Source organism: Notechis scutatus, chromosome Z (genome assembly GCF_049901735.1).
Source record: "Notechis scutatus isolate UNSWTSFEM ecotype Mainland chromosome Z, rNotScu1.2, whole genome shotgun sequence".
In the NCBI taxonomy this organism is placed as follows: domain Eukaryota; kingdom Metazoa; phylum Chordata; class Lepidosauria; order Squamata; family Elapidae; genus Notechis; species Notechis scutatus.
In genome coordinates this window covers 90,470,337-90,486,224 of record NC_142025.1, presented here as the reverse complement: position 1 = coordinate 90,486,224, position 15,888 = coordinate 90,470,337, and the positions used below count along the sequence as shown (strand labels likewise).

General features: G+C 38.9%; 1 protein-coding gene across 3 annotated transcripts in view; it reads left to right on the top strand.

Moving 5' to 3' along the window:
• SLC4A1 (solute carrier family 4 member 1 (Diego blood group)) overlaps positions 1-8,687 on the top strand; it is a 56,910-nt gene extending 48,223 nt beyond the window's left edge. For all 3 annotated transcript variants that reach the window (XM_026679779.2, XM_026679778.2, XM_087947080.1), the window contains 3 exons: positions 1,556-1,725; positions 3,421-3,594; positions 6,332-8,687. In XM_026679779.2, the coding sequence (XP_026535564.1) occupies positions 1,556-1,725; positions 3,421-3,594; positions 6,332-6,412 (425 nt within the window). In that variant the 3' untranslated portion in view covers positions 6,413-8,687. The remainder of the gene's footprint in view (positions 1-1,555; positions 1,726-3,420; positions 3,595-6,331) is intronic.
• Positions 8,688-15,888: the final 7,201 nt, after the last annotated feature.

Sequence of the window (15,888 nt, the reverse complement as noted above, 5' to 3'; positions counted from 1 at the left end):
ATTAGTAGACCAGAGAAATATTGTGGATATAATATACTTAGATTTCAGCATGGCATTCGACAAAGTAGACCACAATCTACTCTTTGGTAAGCTAGAAAAAAGTGGAATGCATAGCATCACCACCAGATGGATTCGCAAATGGCTGAGAAACAGTACTCAACAAGTAGTCATTAATGGGTCTATGTCTACATGGAGGGAAGTAAGCAGTGAGGTGCCACAAGGTTCCATCTTAGCCCAGTACTCTTCAATATCTTCATTAACGACATAGATGAGGGAATAAAAGGGGAACTTACCAAATTTGCAGATGATACTAAGCTGGCAGGAATAGCTAATATTCAAGAAGATAGGCTCAAGATCAAGATGGATCTTGACAGACTAGAACACTGGACCATATTTAACTAAATGAAATTCAGTGTAGAGAAAAGAAAGGCCTGGGTGAAACCAGGTTTAATAGCAGTAACTTTGAGAGGGATCTTGGAATCTTAGTGGACAACCAGCGAAATATGAGCTAGCAGTGTGCAGCAACAGCCAAAAAAGCTAATGCAATCCTAAGTTGCATTAACAGAGGGATACAATCAAGATCAAGTGAGGTACTAATACCACTCTATAAAGCCTTAGTAAGACCACACTTAGTTTTGATTACCATACTATAAAAAGATGTTGAGACTCTAGAAAAAGTATAGAGAAGAACAACCAGGATGATTAGGGGACTGGAGACTAAAACATATCAAGAATGGTCACAGGAACTGGGCATGGCTAGTCTAGTGAAGAGAAGGATCAGGAGAGACATGATAGCAGTGTTCCAATATTTGAGGGGCTGCCACAGAGAGGAGGGGGTCAAGCTATTTTCTAAAACACCCAAAGGCCAGACAAGGAATAATGGATGGAAACTAAATAAGGAGAGATTTAACCTGGAAATAAGGAGAAACTTTCTGACAGTGAGAACAATCAACCAATCGAACAGCTTGCCCTCGGAAATTGTGGGAGCGCCATCACTTGAGACTTTCAAGAAGAGATTGGACTGCCATTTGTCAGAAATGGTATAGGGTCTCCTGCTTGGGGAGGGGGTTGGACTAGATGACCTACAAGGTCCCTTCCAACTCTGATGATCTGTTATCTGTTATAAATATATGAGCTTTGAGAAATTCCTTTTTCCTATTATATCCAATTTACCTGTTCCTACTGTTGTTACAAGAAGTTGTGATCATTTTTATAGCTGGATGTAGAAATTGCTTAACCCAATATGCAAAAAAGACAGCTCTCACATTCAGGGGAAATATATACCTTTGATAAACCAAAACTGGAGCCTAGTCATTAGGAAGACTGACCATTGACTTTGTGCTCCACTTGAGAATATCTTCTGGTCCCCAACCGATATGAGTAAGAAGAATGGTAGGCAAGTTTACTTTCCTTATCTCTTCTGATTGGGAAGGAGAATGTTACAATTGTTCCATTCCAATGGGATGATCCGTGTGCATTGTATAATCTTTAATTACATTACAATTTTAAAATTAAATCTCTTTAGTCCACAACATTGTCTTTTGCTTATCTACAGGCCTGTCCATACTCATGGAACCCATCTTGAAGCTGATTCCACTTGCAGTACTCTTTGGTATCTTTCTCTACATGGGGGTGACATCTCTCAATGGCATTCAGCTATATGACCGCATTCTTCTCATGCTGAAGCCACCCAAATACCATCCAGATGTGCCTTATGTTACAAAAGTAAGCTTTGAAGGCATAACTCCTACATTTTCCTTGAAAATTGCTGAAGTGGGGAAAACAGATAAATCTATGGTTCAAGAAGTTTGCTGCCTAAATATTAGTCCCTGATCTTGTTTATGACTTCCACATAGTGCTAATATTACTTCTATCTTCTTGGGAAACCAAGCTCATCTTCTTCTGCATTTGCTGTAGTACAAATGGAAAACTGTTTTACAATTTGTAATGTTGGGATTCTGCAAAATTTGAAGGCGAATCATTTTCCAATTTACAGGAACTCTCGTTTTATCCTATCACTTCCCATCTGAAATCAAATTTCATGGTCATATCAGTAAACTAGATTTTGATCTTTCTTATCAGTTTCTAGGTAGTTTTTCTACCCTTGTAAATAGCAAATCCCTATTTGTGCTGATTCCCCCTGCTTATATAAACAGTCCACATCAAAATTCTTGCTTCATTCTGAGCTTATAGCTCTGACTTCCAATGCCCATACATGAGGGTTTACACTACAACCTTATAACCATGATTATAGCTACTGGAAAAAGAGCTTGGCTAGAAAACCTGAGACTAGAGAAGCAATTTATTCACTGCTCTATTTTTTATGTGGTATAGATTTTGATCGTTCCAGGAACAGCTGTAGGGCAAGGAGCAAAGCAGCAATCAAAGGTTTTTTGCCCTCTGCTACTGGATGGCTTGAAGTTGAAATTTCTTTCTTGTACTCAGTGTTGCAAATAAATTGGCAAGCATTAAAATGATTATATAGCCAAGTTCAAATCATGGGAGGGGTTGGGAGAGTGGAACAGTGCCATGTGGAAGTGTCTACAGACAAGTCAAAGATGTAATGGAAATATATACTTCTTTCTGAGCTTTGTTTACCTATTTCATTGAAGTATTTATTTGTTTGTTTATTACATTTCCACACTATCCATCTCACCTAAGTGATTCTAGGCAATTTACAACACCAAATGAAAGCTTGATCAGAAGCATCACAGATTCTTTTATCAAAGCTTAAGCATATCTGTCTTCCAATTTAGAGAGCTATGACTGGAGTATTATGGAAGCAGAATTTTTAAGTAAAACCCCTGCCAGAATTTCTCTCATTACAGTAGCAGGCCTGGGAAAGGCCTCTGCATGAGATCTTGGAGGCATGTGAGGGCCAGAGTTCAACAGATTAATGCTTTTGGTTATTTGATCATGATTCATAGAGAGGTATGCCTAGTTTTAAGCCTAGCCTGTTGAAAAACTGCAATTGTTAAGTTCAAACCTACATTAAGCCATAGCCCATAATGGCTAAATTCACATACCTGATTTAGCCATAATTTGTGCTATCCTTGCAGTTGAAATTTTGGTGGCTGCACTTTACTTTACTAAATAGTTATTCCACTTCTGCAACCATCCATCAAAGTCAGTGTCTATGGGTGGCTTACAGTACTAAGAATATAAAAACGCTTAAAACATAAAATAACAAGTATTTTCACATAATTTTGTGTCATGTACTATGGTTAACAAATCTCAATGGCTGGACTTAAACATTGCAACAAGAAAAAAATACGTATTTGCACAGTGTGCTTTTCATACATATATACTAACCCATGTATCAATTAAATGCCATTGCCAGGCAAATATTGATTCTGGCCAGAAGTTGAAGGAAAGAGTTGCTAATGTTGCCAACTGTTCCTGTTTCTTTTCTTCCCAAAGGTAAAGACCTGGCATATGCACATATTCACCCTCACCCAGATTCTCTGCCTAGGATTGCTGTGGGGAGTGAAAACCAGCCCAGCCTCTCTTGCCTTACCGTTTATACTCATTCTGACTGTCCCTCTTCGATACTTCTTGCTCCCTGTCATTTTCACAGACATTGAGCTCAAGTGTGTAAGTATTGTTGTGCTCTCTCTTCTCCCTCAGCAATGGGAACTTCTGATGGGATACTTATGTACATATTTAATTATTTCTTTGTTTAAAAGATTTGTGTGGCTGCCCATCTTAAAGTGCAGTTTTGAGTGGTATAACCTGCAGGTCAATAATGACTTTCCTGAAAGAAGCCATACCCACATCCAGAAAAGAGTACTCTGTGCTCCTACAATTAATATAGCAATATATCCCAGATTATTTCCTCAAAACTTCTGAAATGCAGGCCTGCCCAAAGCAGTTGATGGTGGGCTCAAGAGAAATATGTCTACATTCAGTTCTTTAAATTTAAAGTTTGCAATTTCTTTCCATGAAATGTAGTCACAGCCACCAATGTGAAGAGCTTTAACAGGGAATTGGCCACATTTTTGGATAAAAAGAATGATCAGGGGCAGGGCAGAGTTTTTCTAAGAAAAAAAGGCTGCAGAAACATGTAAGAAGCGTCACTAGTGTGCATGTGCTGTCTCTCAATTTAGCACTTATGATATAGTCAATGTTTTTTTTAAAAAAAAATAGCATCTGAGATGGACAGTTTCACGCAGCTTCTCTTGGAGTCATCCCAGAAGGTTTCATGACACCAATAATTTCCATGGCGCCAATAAGAATAACTTGTCAAAGCATGCAAGTTAGAGGACAATCTCATGAGGTGTAGCCACATACACCTTGTTCACTGTTAATGCCCAGGTGGAATAGATTTTTCTATCCCTGAGAAAGAGCGCTGAAGTACAAGACCAACCGATTTATGTGTTGGCCCGCCCAACCTCTTACCTTGGATGCTTATAGATGTGTATGAATGAGAAAGCCAAGAACAGCCTGTCTTTCTGTGTGGATATAATGCAAGGTGAATGAATCTTTTTCCTATGAGGTATATTCGAAGCAGAGGTCATCATGCTTTTCCCTCCTACTGAACTTGGTGAAAAAATGTTTCATGTATAATGTGAAGCTATATTACTGGCTGTTGTGGTGATGGTGCTGCAATATAAAAAAATAATCTTCTCCTATGCTGCTATAGTTTCCACAATTCATAATGTTCTCCTACAGTAGTATTTTCTCTATTAGAACAGGGCTACTAGCAGCATGTTCATATGCTTGGGTGTTCTGTTAGCATTATCTGTCACTGTTTGTGTCTCCTTTAAATTTTATTAAATTTTAATGTCTAGCAAAATTGTCTATAAGATTATGCCCTCAGTTTCCCCCAAATTACGACGTAGTACATGTAAAGCACTCACTGCTTTTGTTAATCATGGTGGAATGGCATGATTGAGGAAACATACTCATGTCCATATCTGGCAGCTCAGACTTAGATTGGGCCCAAAGTTCCTTTTGTGTCTGGATTCAAAATTTGATATATCTGAGAGAACACAAAGAATTTGCATTGTTTTAGTCTGTGGTTATTTAGCACAAAAAGGAATTTATCAATGAATTTCTGTGCACTTCAGTTCACCACTAATAATGAGGATGCCGCACAACGTAAGGATAAGGAACCATATAGAAGAGTTGAATATATATGAATTGGTGAAATAACAACATTGTTTGTTTATTTATTTATTTAAGAAAATATATATGGCTGCCCAATTCACTCTCAGTGATTCCAAGTGGCTTACAAGGATAAAAGCTCAATACAAAAACAATAAAAAGTAATAACTTCCCACTCTCCAATAACAACAATCAAATGAACCATTTGATGGGTTCCAGAGGTTACCACAGCCATTGGCAAAGCCACATCTTTGAGGCCTTGTGAAAGAGTGCCAAGGTTGGGGCCAATTTTATCTTCGCAGGGATGATGTTTCATAGGATAAAAGCCACCATGGAGAAGTCCCTTCTGCTTGGTCATGCTAGATGGATCTTCTTGGGAGAGGGGATCCATAACATTCCCTGCCTCTGTTGGGGTGGGTAGATATGACTGGGAAAAGACAGCCCCTTCAAATAATCTAGTCCCAAGCCATGTAGGGCTTTGAAAGTGATAATGAGCACCATTATATGTGCCATTAAGTTGCTGTCACCTCTTAGTGTCCACTTGAATATATTTTCCATCATGATCTAAATGCTCAGCAGAAAATCATGTGTTTTGAAATTCAGTCCTAATTTCTCCAGTTTAAAAGGAACTCAACAGAGGGGTTGAGATAGATAGATACCTCTGCCTTTCGGCCTTGGAGAGTTGCCATTTTTTAATCTCTAGTTCTATATTTAATCATTAGGTGGAATGTTAGAAGCAATATTTTTCAAAGTAGATAGAGCCAGAATGAAATGGGTGAAGACAGTATCAAATCTAAATTAGATTTCATTGATTTAAAATTAATTAAAAGTAAAATATAATTAACTGCAGTTATCACAGCTGTTTCCCATATAGTTGATATTCTTCATTTCATTTTTCAGTGTTTTATTGAATATTGGACTTTGTTGGTCACTTTTGGAGAGCCACTGAAAGCAAATCCAAGGCTTGGAGAAAGCAGCTTTTACAAATGTAGTGCTAAAGATTGCACACCAATGAAGTAAATAGTACTAGCTAACTTATTAATTATTATGAATAAGCTTATTAATCATCTGATTCTATATAAGCCGGCTTCATATGTAATGACTATTTGAAACTACTTAATCCTTGACAAATGAAAAAAAAAAATCAAGAGTTTCAAAGTTTAAGTACAGCACTCTGTTTTCTTAGCCACACTTACTGTAGCTTCTAAATGTATTTCTCTTCCAGTTGGATGCTGAGGATACTGAGCTGACTTTTGATGAGACAGAAGGCCAAGATGTCTATGATGAAGTCCAGATGCCTGTTTGAGCACCGAGCTGCTGCTGCCACTAGGCAAATGAGGAACCAATTCCCACACACACACACAAACATTGGATATCAGAATCTGGAGGAAGATATCCATATAGCTATATAATTATAGTATATATATATATATATATATATATATATATATATATATATATATATATATATATATATATATATATATATATACATACATACATTAATTGCACATGGCCAAACATTCCAGTGGTGTAAATATATATGATTGTCAACACATGGATCCTATAGGATTTAAGAAACATATTTTCCCCCAGTCAATTATAGTTCTATAGTGAATCTTAATATTTCTTTCTTAGGGTTTAGGAAATAGACGTATTTTCCCAGAAGGGGAAAAAAGTAGCAAGATATGCAAGAATTGTTAAAAAGATGATACAAGTTAACAGTGGACTCCATTTTTAATGCAGCTATAACCCAGGTATTTCTCTTCTGTACGTGTGTGTTTGTGTGTGTGAAGCTTTATCAGTCATAGAGGAACCCATCTACTTTTCTACCAAGATAAGAAGCATTTTTATTACTCACATTGCCAGACCATCTACACCAATGAATATCTGTAATGTGTTTTGAAAAGTAATGCTGAAAATCCATCACCGTTCTCTGATGGACCATCAGGATGAATACTTCAGAATGCTGGAGTGGACTGAAGGAAAGAAGAAGAGGCAATAAGCTCTTTCTTAACCACTGGAATAGAATAGGAAAAAGCTGGAGCATGAAAATGAGGCACAGAAGAAACACACAGAATGTGCCATATTCATAATAGAAAGAAGCAACAAGCCTAACCTCATGGTGAAAACCAGGAATAGAAGTGGCAGAAATATCAGGTTTCAAGAATCAAGAATGCTCATTTGATGTGAAATACTGACAGATGAAAAATCCATCTCAGCTTGTCAAGCGGGGATGACATATTTGAAAAATTGGCTTCCTGGGAAAACTAGTAATCTTTTTCTTTGAAGATGGAATTCATTTTCTGTGAATTCATCTTACCCCCTTTCCCACTGAAACTTGAAGTATGCTAATATGATGAAGGCATCATCCAAATGATGAAGCATCATCCAAAAGTACAGTTCTACTCTGGCTATTTATGTTGCTTGCTTGTTCTTGTAATTAAGTTTTAACAAATGCTACTTTTTTCCCTTAAGCTGGCATCTATCTAAGTCTCTACCTGGGAAATGTGCCATTTGACAAAAAATTAGTATATCCCAGATTATAATAATTAGAGCTGTATATTTGAAAGAGTAGGCAAGCCAACTTGGTGCATATTAACATCCAGAGATTCTTAGCTTCCAATTAAATATCAATTACTAGTCCTTAAGAATAGAAAAAAATATGTAAATTTCATCAATCAGTCCTTCCTTTCCCCCTCTTATGAACCATTCCAAACGTTCAAGTATTCCTGCATTCAAGAAGCCATTCTAAGCTAATGTCTGCAAAAAGGCTTAATTTACAGACTGTTATTGCAAAATAGGGTTTAATTTTTGCACACCTTGATGTTTTACATGCAATCTAACAGTACTTACTACATACATAGCGTTATAGAACTTTCTTCCTCTCTTACTTCAAGTCTCTAATATTGGGTGTTGTTCTGAATCAAGCTTTGAGTCCTCATTAATTTTCACTTGCCCAAACACTTTACAAATAGTCTTTGACAATCCACGTTTTTCCTTCTCAGTAATGTGACATGTTGCTCACTGAAAGTTTGTCTTCTTATGGGTTTTTCCCCCCACGATTATAGCAATAACAATGAATATAGGATCTATATTAATGCAGGATCTATATACATGCAGCAGGTTTCATTTTCTCCTTAGAATTTTTGAAAATGTTTCTCATGGTGGTATGAATTCAATATTGGTAATAGTCATTTCAGCAATATTATTATTTGTTATTTCCTAAAAAATAATAAAGGTGCTAAACTCAACAATATCTGGAGTCCTTCAACTTGTCAATGCCTGCCTTCTAACCCCTGGCATGTATAGCCTACCACTGTGTTGCTCAGTGAGTGAAAACTTTCTGTGCATGACTAAGATACTTTTCTTTATTATTTTACATTATACAGGATGAATCATGGTTCTAACCATGCACTGCTTAACATTAATTTGATTACGAGAAGGACTGGAGAAAAAACAAATGGTAATATTTCCTCTTGCAATGCATAAACAATTTATGGAATTGATTTCCCTGAAGTATACAAATGGACATTAGCTTATGTGGCTTTAAATAAAGGATTTGGTATACAGTATAAAAAGTGACTAGACCAGTATGTATTAGTCATGATAGCCAAATGAAACTTCCTTCTTTAAAGGTATTAGACCAGCATAAATTAATGAGGTGACCAATGTTATTGTGTCCTTCATATGAACTTCTCAGTTTGTAAGTGGAATTCTGATCTGTGAGATTTTTAGGTCGTTTTATTAAAGGAGAAAAAAAAACAAGAACAAAAAATGTATTTAGCCTAGGAGCCATGGGTTCAGTTTGAATTAGTAGAAAGCCACTGTATCCTGAAAGCCATTTTATAATAATTGTCAATAACAAACTACAGGGATTCTTATTCTAGATTAAACCTATAGTATCATTTGCATTACTATTTATGCATATGGGAGTTCTAGATGGACTGCTTTGTCTTTATTAGCAATGCAACATATACAAACTCAACGACTAAACCTAATATGTTAAAATAGTAAATTATATCTGTAGATATCTGGTATATCAGATTTTTTAAAATTCTTATTCATTAGATTTTTCCAAGAGTTCGAAGTAATTTGCATAATACTCCCTCTTCAATATCTCAGCATAGCAACAATTTTGTGCTGGGGTGAGGTGGGCTGAAAAATAGCAGCTAACCAAAAGTCACCCTATAAATTTCCATGACCATGGCTCTCATCATAGCCGTAATCCAATATTTAATCATACTCCTGTCTCTCAGTTATTAAGACATTCTAGGCATAGGATCCCCTCTCCTGCAGTGGGATTTCCTTTATAACTAAAGGTGTACACTAATTTAGTGAGAATGGGTTTTTATAATTTATTAAAAATCATATTTAATGTTTCAGTTGCTTTGCTATCTCTGCTGTATCGAATATTTTTAACAAGGGTAGCAAGAAACAAGATCTTGGGATAATGTGCTGCATTTATTTTATGTGATCTTATTTTGATTTAGGCATGATTAAGCCAATATTATTGCAATGATTTTCTTGTTTAGACCAATACCAGAAGCAATAAACCTTTTTAAAAATAATAATAATAATAAATAAGCTGTTCAGAGTATTTGCAATCCAAACTCACAAAGTTCTTCACCTATGAATAATACTTGGAAAAAGTATAATTCTGTAATTTAGTGCTCCCCTCAAGGCCTTCTCAATAGAAATTGGTTAATGTTCCTCTAACACAGGGGTCCTTGAGGTCCAACCTTCTGGATCTCAGGGACCACCAAACTCATAATTTTAAATCCCACAGACCAGAGACCCTGGAAAACACCCCCAAAAAGTCTGCAGGAAAATTCCCCACCCCATTTTCCTACCAATCGATCATTCTTTACCATCTCCAGCTCCATTCTCCGGGAGAGAGACTTTGGCCGTGCAAGGAAAGCAGCAGAAGTCTTCCTTTCTCTCCCCCAAACTCTACCAGAAATGAGTCTTTGTGAGACTTGTTGCACCGGCATAGCCTCTTGGAGCAGGATGCCTTGCAGTATCCAAAGACTCATTTCTGGCAGAGATGGGGGGAGAGAAAGAAAGACTTTTGCTGCTTTCCCTGCATGCAGCCAAAAGCAGAAGAAGAAAGAAGTGGAAAGAAATGGCCAGGCAAGGCCCGTGGGGTGAGTGGGGCAAGTTCCCCCTCTACCCTTTCCCCCTCCCCTCACTACCTCATGTTGTTCGCAATGCAAGCAATGCAAACGTGTGGGCCATGTGGGCGGTGCAGCCTTGTGTTCCTGCTCGGATTAATTGCTTTGGGGGGTGCTTTGGGGGTGACATTTCTTTGCAGACCACCAAATTTTTCTCGCAGACCACCAGTGGTCCCCAGCCCACTGGTTGACAACCATTGTTCTAACAGATTGGTGAGATAAAAGCCTTGTTTCTGTTTCTAGTGGTAAGTGAAATTTTACAGTCCATCAAAACAAAGCTAGAAGAGAATGAGAAACTGTGCCACACAAAAAACCTAAATCTTAGGAATTACAGCCAGTCCTGATACTTTATAAGAAGTAGTTGCTATTAATGGGGCGAGGAGGAGGAGGAGGAGGAGGAGGAGGAGGAGGAGGAGGAGGAGGAGGAGGAGGAGGAGGAGGAGGAGGAGGAGGAGGAAGAGGAGGAGGAGGAAGAAAAGTATTAGTAACAATATTGATATACAAAACTGTTTAATCACCTAAATCTACATTCTTATATGTGATATAATAAAGACTGAAATTACAATGAAAAGAATCTGAACTTATCACACTACCACAACCCTGAACATCAGAAGGAAACAAATTATTTTTTATACAATGTCTTCCAACAAAATGGATCCCCATGTAATTTTATTATTGAAAAGTGCCTACATGCTCAACCTTTCATAGCACAACCAACACAAGCTGTGAAAAGGATAACACTGCCATATATCAAAAACACCTCAGAAACCACTGTCAAACTATTACAATCACATGGCATCACCACAGCACAAAAAACAACTAAAGCCCTCCAAAACATCCTAAGTAAACCAAAAGATCCAGAACCCCAGAAGAAAAAACAGGTGTCATAATATACAATGTAAGGACTGTATAGAGGACAAACAAGCAAAAGGCTAGCAGAGCACATCCATGAATACTAACCAGCAGTCAGAAAACATGACAAAAGCTCCTTAATTTCACAGCATATAGACAGAGTCAACTGTAGTTTCAGTTGGGAAACTCTGAGCATCCTAGATCAATTCAACTCCAAAAACACCACAGAATTCTTGAAAGTTTGCTACTCAGGCAAATCAGCCATAAATAGGCACATAGAGATAAATAACATCTACCTACCACTGAAAAAAGTCAAAATGGAAATCAAAACACCAGAACATTTCCCACCAGCAATCAACACTCATATAAGCAGAATGTAACATCAAGACTAACACTAGACCAATAATCAAGAAGTAAACAATAGCCTAATCAAGGAACTACCAAGACCATTCCCACCAACACTGACAGGGCAAACCACTAGTATATAAAAATAAGAATAAACTTCATTCCCGATTAACACTGATGTTATCTAGTTTGATAATGAAATGTCTGCAAGAAAACCATCAAGTTTAAAAAGCACCAAGGACCTTATAGTTCAACCCTGAGCGACAGATATTCTCTTCTATCCAAATTACAAACCAGGCAGGAGCTTCTAGAATAGGGTCAATGAAGTCAAGATGATGGCTGTAATTGTGTAATTAGAAAATTTGCTCTTTTTTATACACATGGAAATTTATTTTGCTTTTTTTAATTCCTGCCCCACCCTGATATCCTTGAACTCTGGCTGCAAATATCATTTAAGTTTAAATCAGTGTTCGGCTGCAGAAGCTGAAGTCACAGAAGGCAATCTAGGATGTACCAAAGGTTTAGGTAGAAATAAGCAATGAGTTAGATAGACTGAAAAATAAAGAAAAGGCATTGTATATGCTTGTTCTCATCTTATCTCCTCCCAGAGTTCTTGTACAGAAACTCCTGCTGGCTGAGCTCCTTGAAAAAAGAAGAAACTATCAATGTTAAATTAGAGTGGGAATAACCAAGCCAGACCAGAGGATTCAGGATAACTCTTTTATTAACAGCTAACAGGGTTTAAAACGACAAACCACACACTAACACTGCGGCTGACAGGCGACAGCTGATTACGTCTGACCGTGCTTCTTTTATTGAGCACTGTCAGACCTGGCAGCCAATCAGCTGTTGCACTGTTTCCTGTTTCTTTTGTGGACTTGACTGAAGATTTGTTTGCAATACTCCTCCTTTCTTGGATGGTGCATGCGTAATCCTGGAGATATGCTGAGCGTCGCCTGTTCTTCGAAGATCTTCGCAGTGGGAACATCAAAGTTTGTTCACTTGGATAGTTGGTTGCTGGGTTGGAGTTTGTCAGCCCTTGTAGATTGTTTCCTGGTTAGGCTTCCACTCTACTGGGAGTGTTGAACTTAGCGGCAGGTAGAATATTGCTGTCGGATCACTCCGAAAGGCCTGACTCCAGCTGCAATGATAAATTCTGCATGGCCTCAGCGGGCAGGGATTTGGTGTATTCGGCCTTGGTGTGGACATTGCGTCATTGTAGGACTCCTTGGTGTTTCTAAGGTCAGCTGGGCGACTTCTCAACTGGTCAAAGTGCCGACACCACAGTCTCCCATTGTCCAATAATATCCTGTAAGAATTGGATCCAGTTACGCTCACCACCTTTCTGGGCATCCATAATGGCACTTCCCCATAGTTCCTGGCAAAGACCAAATCACCCTCTGTAATTGTTTTGAGGTTCATGTTTGGTTCATGGGTGTTGTCAGGGGCATAATTGGGGTGCAGCCTATCTAAATGGGTTTGGAGGCACTGGCCCATTAATAATTCTGCTGGACTGTTACCCCATGGTAAGGCTTGGGGTAACAAGCTGTACCAACAGGTACTTAGCCACCTTGGATTCCCAATCACCTGGGCCCATTGTGGTCAGAGCTTCTTTGGCAGACCTCACCACGCATTCTGCCTGCCCATTGAATGCAGGATGAAAAGGGGCTGAGAGGACATGCCTGATGCCCAGTCTCACCAATAATAATTTCATGTTGGCAGCAGTAAATTGAGGACCATTATCTGACACCAGAAGATCTAGTAGGCCATGTATTGCAAATAACTTTTTAAGAGTTCTGATGATAGCATCTGAAGTGGCGGATGACATGGGCACAGCCTCCAGCGACTTAGAATAAGCATCCACAGCTACTAAAAATGTTCTACCCTGAAATGGGCCTGCTAGGTCTATGTGTATCCTTGACCAAGACATTTTAAGTAGGCATTGCTTTTGGGGGTGCAGGATGTGAGACTTGGCAGGGCTGGCACCCAGAGACCCAGTTAGCAATGTCTTTATCTAGTTGGAGCCACAATAGCTACGAGCTAGGCTTTTCATTTTAGCAATTTCAGGGTGCCCTTCATGAAGAAATTCCAATACCTGCTTGTGTAAGGTGGATGGTATTACTACTCTGCACCCCCATAACAAACATCCCCTTTGTGCTGAAAGTTCATGTTGTCATATACAGAAAGGCTGGAATTCTTTAGAATTGGGCTGTGTGGGCCACCCTATTTTAACCCAGTCCAACACTTGTGAGATTACCTTGTCCTGTGTAGATGTCTTGGCAACATCTGATGTGGTGATTGGAGTCTGGAATTCATCTATCAGCAATACAGATGAGGCAGGAGCTGGGTCATTGACAATAGTTGGCTAAGGACAGCGGCTCAACGCATCAGCATGACACAAGTTCTTTCCAGCCCAGTGTGTTAATGTGTAGTTATAGGCATCCAGAAACACAGTCCAACAAATCATGCGTGGTGACAACACATGGGGTGTCTGCTTGTCCCCAGCTAATAAACCCAGTAATGGTTTGTGGTCTGTCACGAGTTCAAAGTGTCTGCCATATAAGTATTAATGAAACTTCTTTACACCAGCCACCATAGCAAGAGCCTCCTTGTCAGTCTGGCTATAGCTACGCTTCACAGCAGCAAAAGTTCTGGAGAAGAAGGCTATTGGGGCTTCTCTGCCAGTGGGCAATTTGTGGCTCAGGACTGCCCCTGTGCCATATTGGGAAGCATCACATGATATAACTGCTCATTGAATTGGATTAAGATACTATCTGAGGTCAGAAGAGATTTTACAGCCTGAAATGCTGCAGCCTGCCTCCGGCCTCAGACCCAGGGTGCATTTTTATCTTGCAATCTATGTAAAGGCTCTGCCAGAGCTGCCTTGTAAAAAAAAAAATGCATAAAAGTTTAAAAGCCCCAGAAACGCTTGGAGTTCAGTTTTGCTTTGGGGAGTTGGTGCCTTTTGAATGACAGTGACTTTACATTCAGTGGGATGGAGACCAGCAGCATCAATGGAATAACCTAGAAAGTCTACCTTGCTGACCCTCATCTTACATTTATCTTTCTTTACTTTGAGTCCTACCTTTTGTAGCCTAGTGAGAACTATGCGTAAAGTTGTTTTTGAGATGTGGCAGCTATCAATATGTCATCAAAGTATGGTATAACACCTTGTATCCCTTGCAATATGCATTCCATCAAATTTTGAAAAAGGCCTGGGGCCATACTAACTCCAAATTGGAGGTGCCTGCACCTAAAAGCCCCTCTGTGTGATGATGCTTTGTGCCTCAGCAGTCATGTCATCCACAGGCAACTGTTGATAGGCCTGTGAAAGGTCTAAAGTGGTGAAAATGTTGCTGTTACCTAGGGAATGTATTAAATGTTGAATCACAGGCACACAGGGTAGGAGTGTACCTGTAGTGCTTTATTGAGCGTACATTTGTAATCTGCACAGATCCAGACTGATCAATCAGCCTTCACAGGTGTTACTATTGAGATTTCCCATTTTGAGTGATCGACTGGTTCCAATACCCCTTGAGATATTAATTTATCCAGTTGGTCATCAATTTTTGATTTAAGGGCAAAGGGAACCCTCCTAGGCTTGAGTCTGATAGGCACAACCTGAGGATCCAGGTTGAAGGAAATAGGGGTGCCTGTATATTTCCCCAGGGTCCCATCAAAAACATCTTTAAAATCCTGTAACAAATGATCTAAATCACATTCCTGTATGGAATTGATGTCACTGATTCCCAATCCCAATAACTTAAACCATTCTAACCCCAATAAACTGGGATAGGAGCCCTCCACAATTATTAATGGAAGTTTCCCCACAAAATTTTGGAAACTTACGCAGAATTTATGTATTCTGATGACTGGCACCAGATTTGATCGGTAGTCTCTGAAGTGAAGGTTGCAGGGCTGTAACCATCTTTTTGGCATCTGTAGTACCAGGCGTTTAATAGTACTCCAAGAAACAATAGATAGAAAATTTCCATTTTGCAGGGCCCAATTTCAATTTTCACAGTTACAAAAAAAATTCCCTAATTTATTTGCTTGCCCTAGTACTGCTGTAATGTTTCTATCCTGCCTATCTAACGTAAAGCAGTCTTCGTAATGAGCTGTTCCTTTTTCCCTGGTATTTTGAAAATTGGGGCTCTGAAGTGGTGGTAAAAGAGCCCTACACACTTTAGCTGAGTGCCCTTTCTTTTGACAGTGAAGGCAGACGGCATTTTTAAATCTACAAGCTTGTCTCTTGTGATTATGCCCACAGCTAATGCAAAGAGGTCTTGTTTGGTGAAGTTTTGCCTCACCTGACCAACTTTTAGCCTTTGGTGTTCTGAGGAGATAGATATCCTGATCAGGATCCATGTCCTCCTCTAAATCAGTCTGTTCCCTATGAACAGACTGGTGT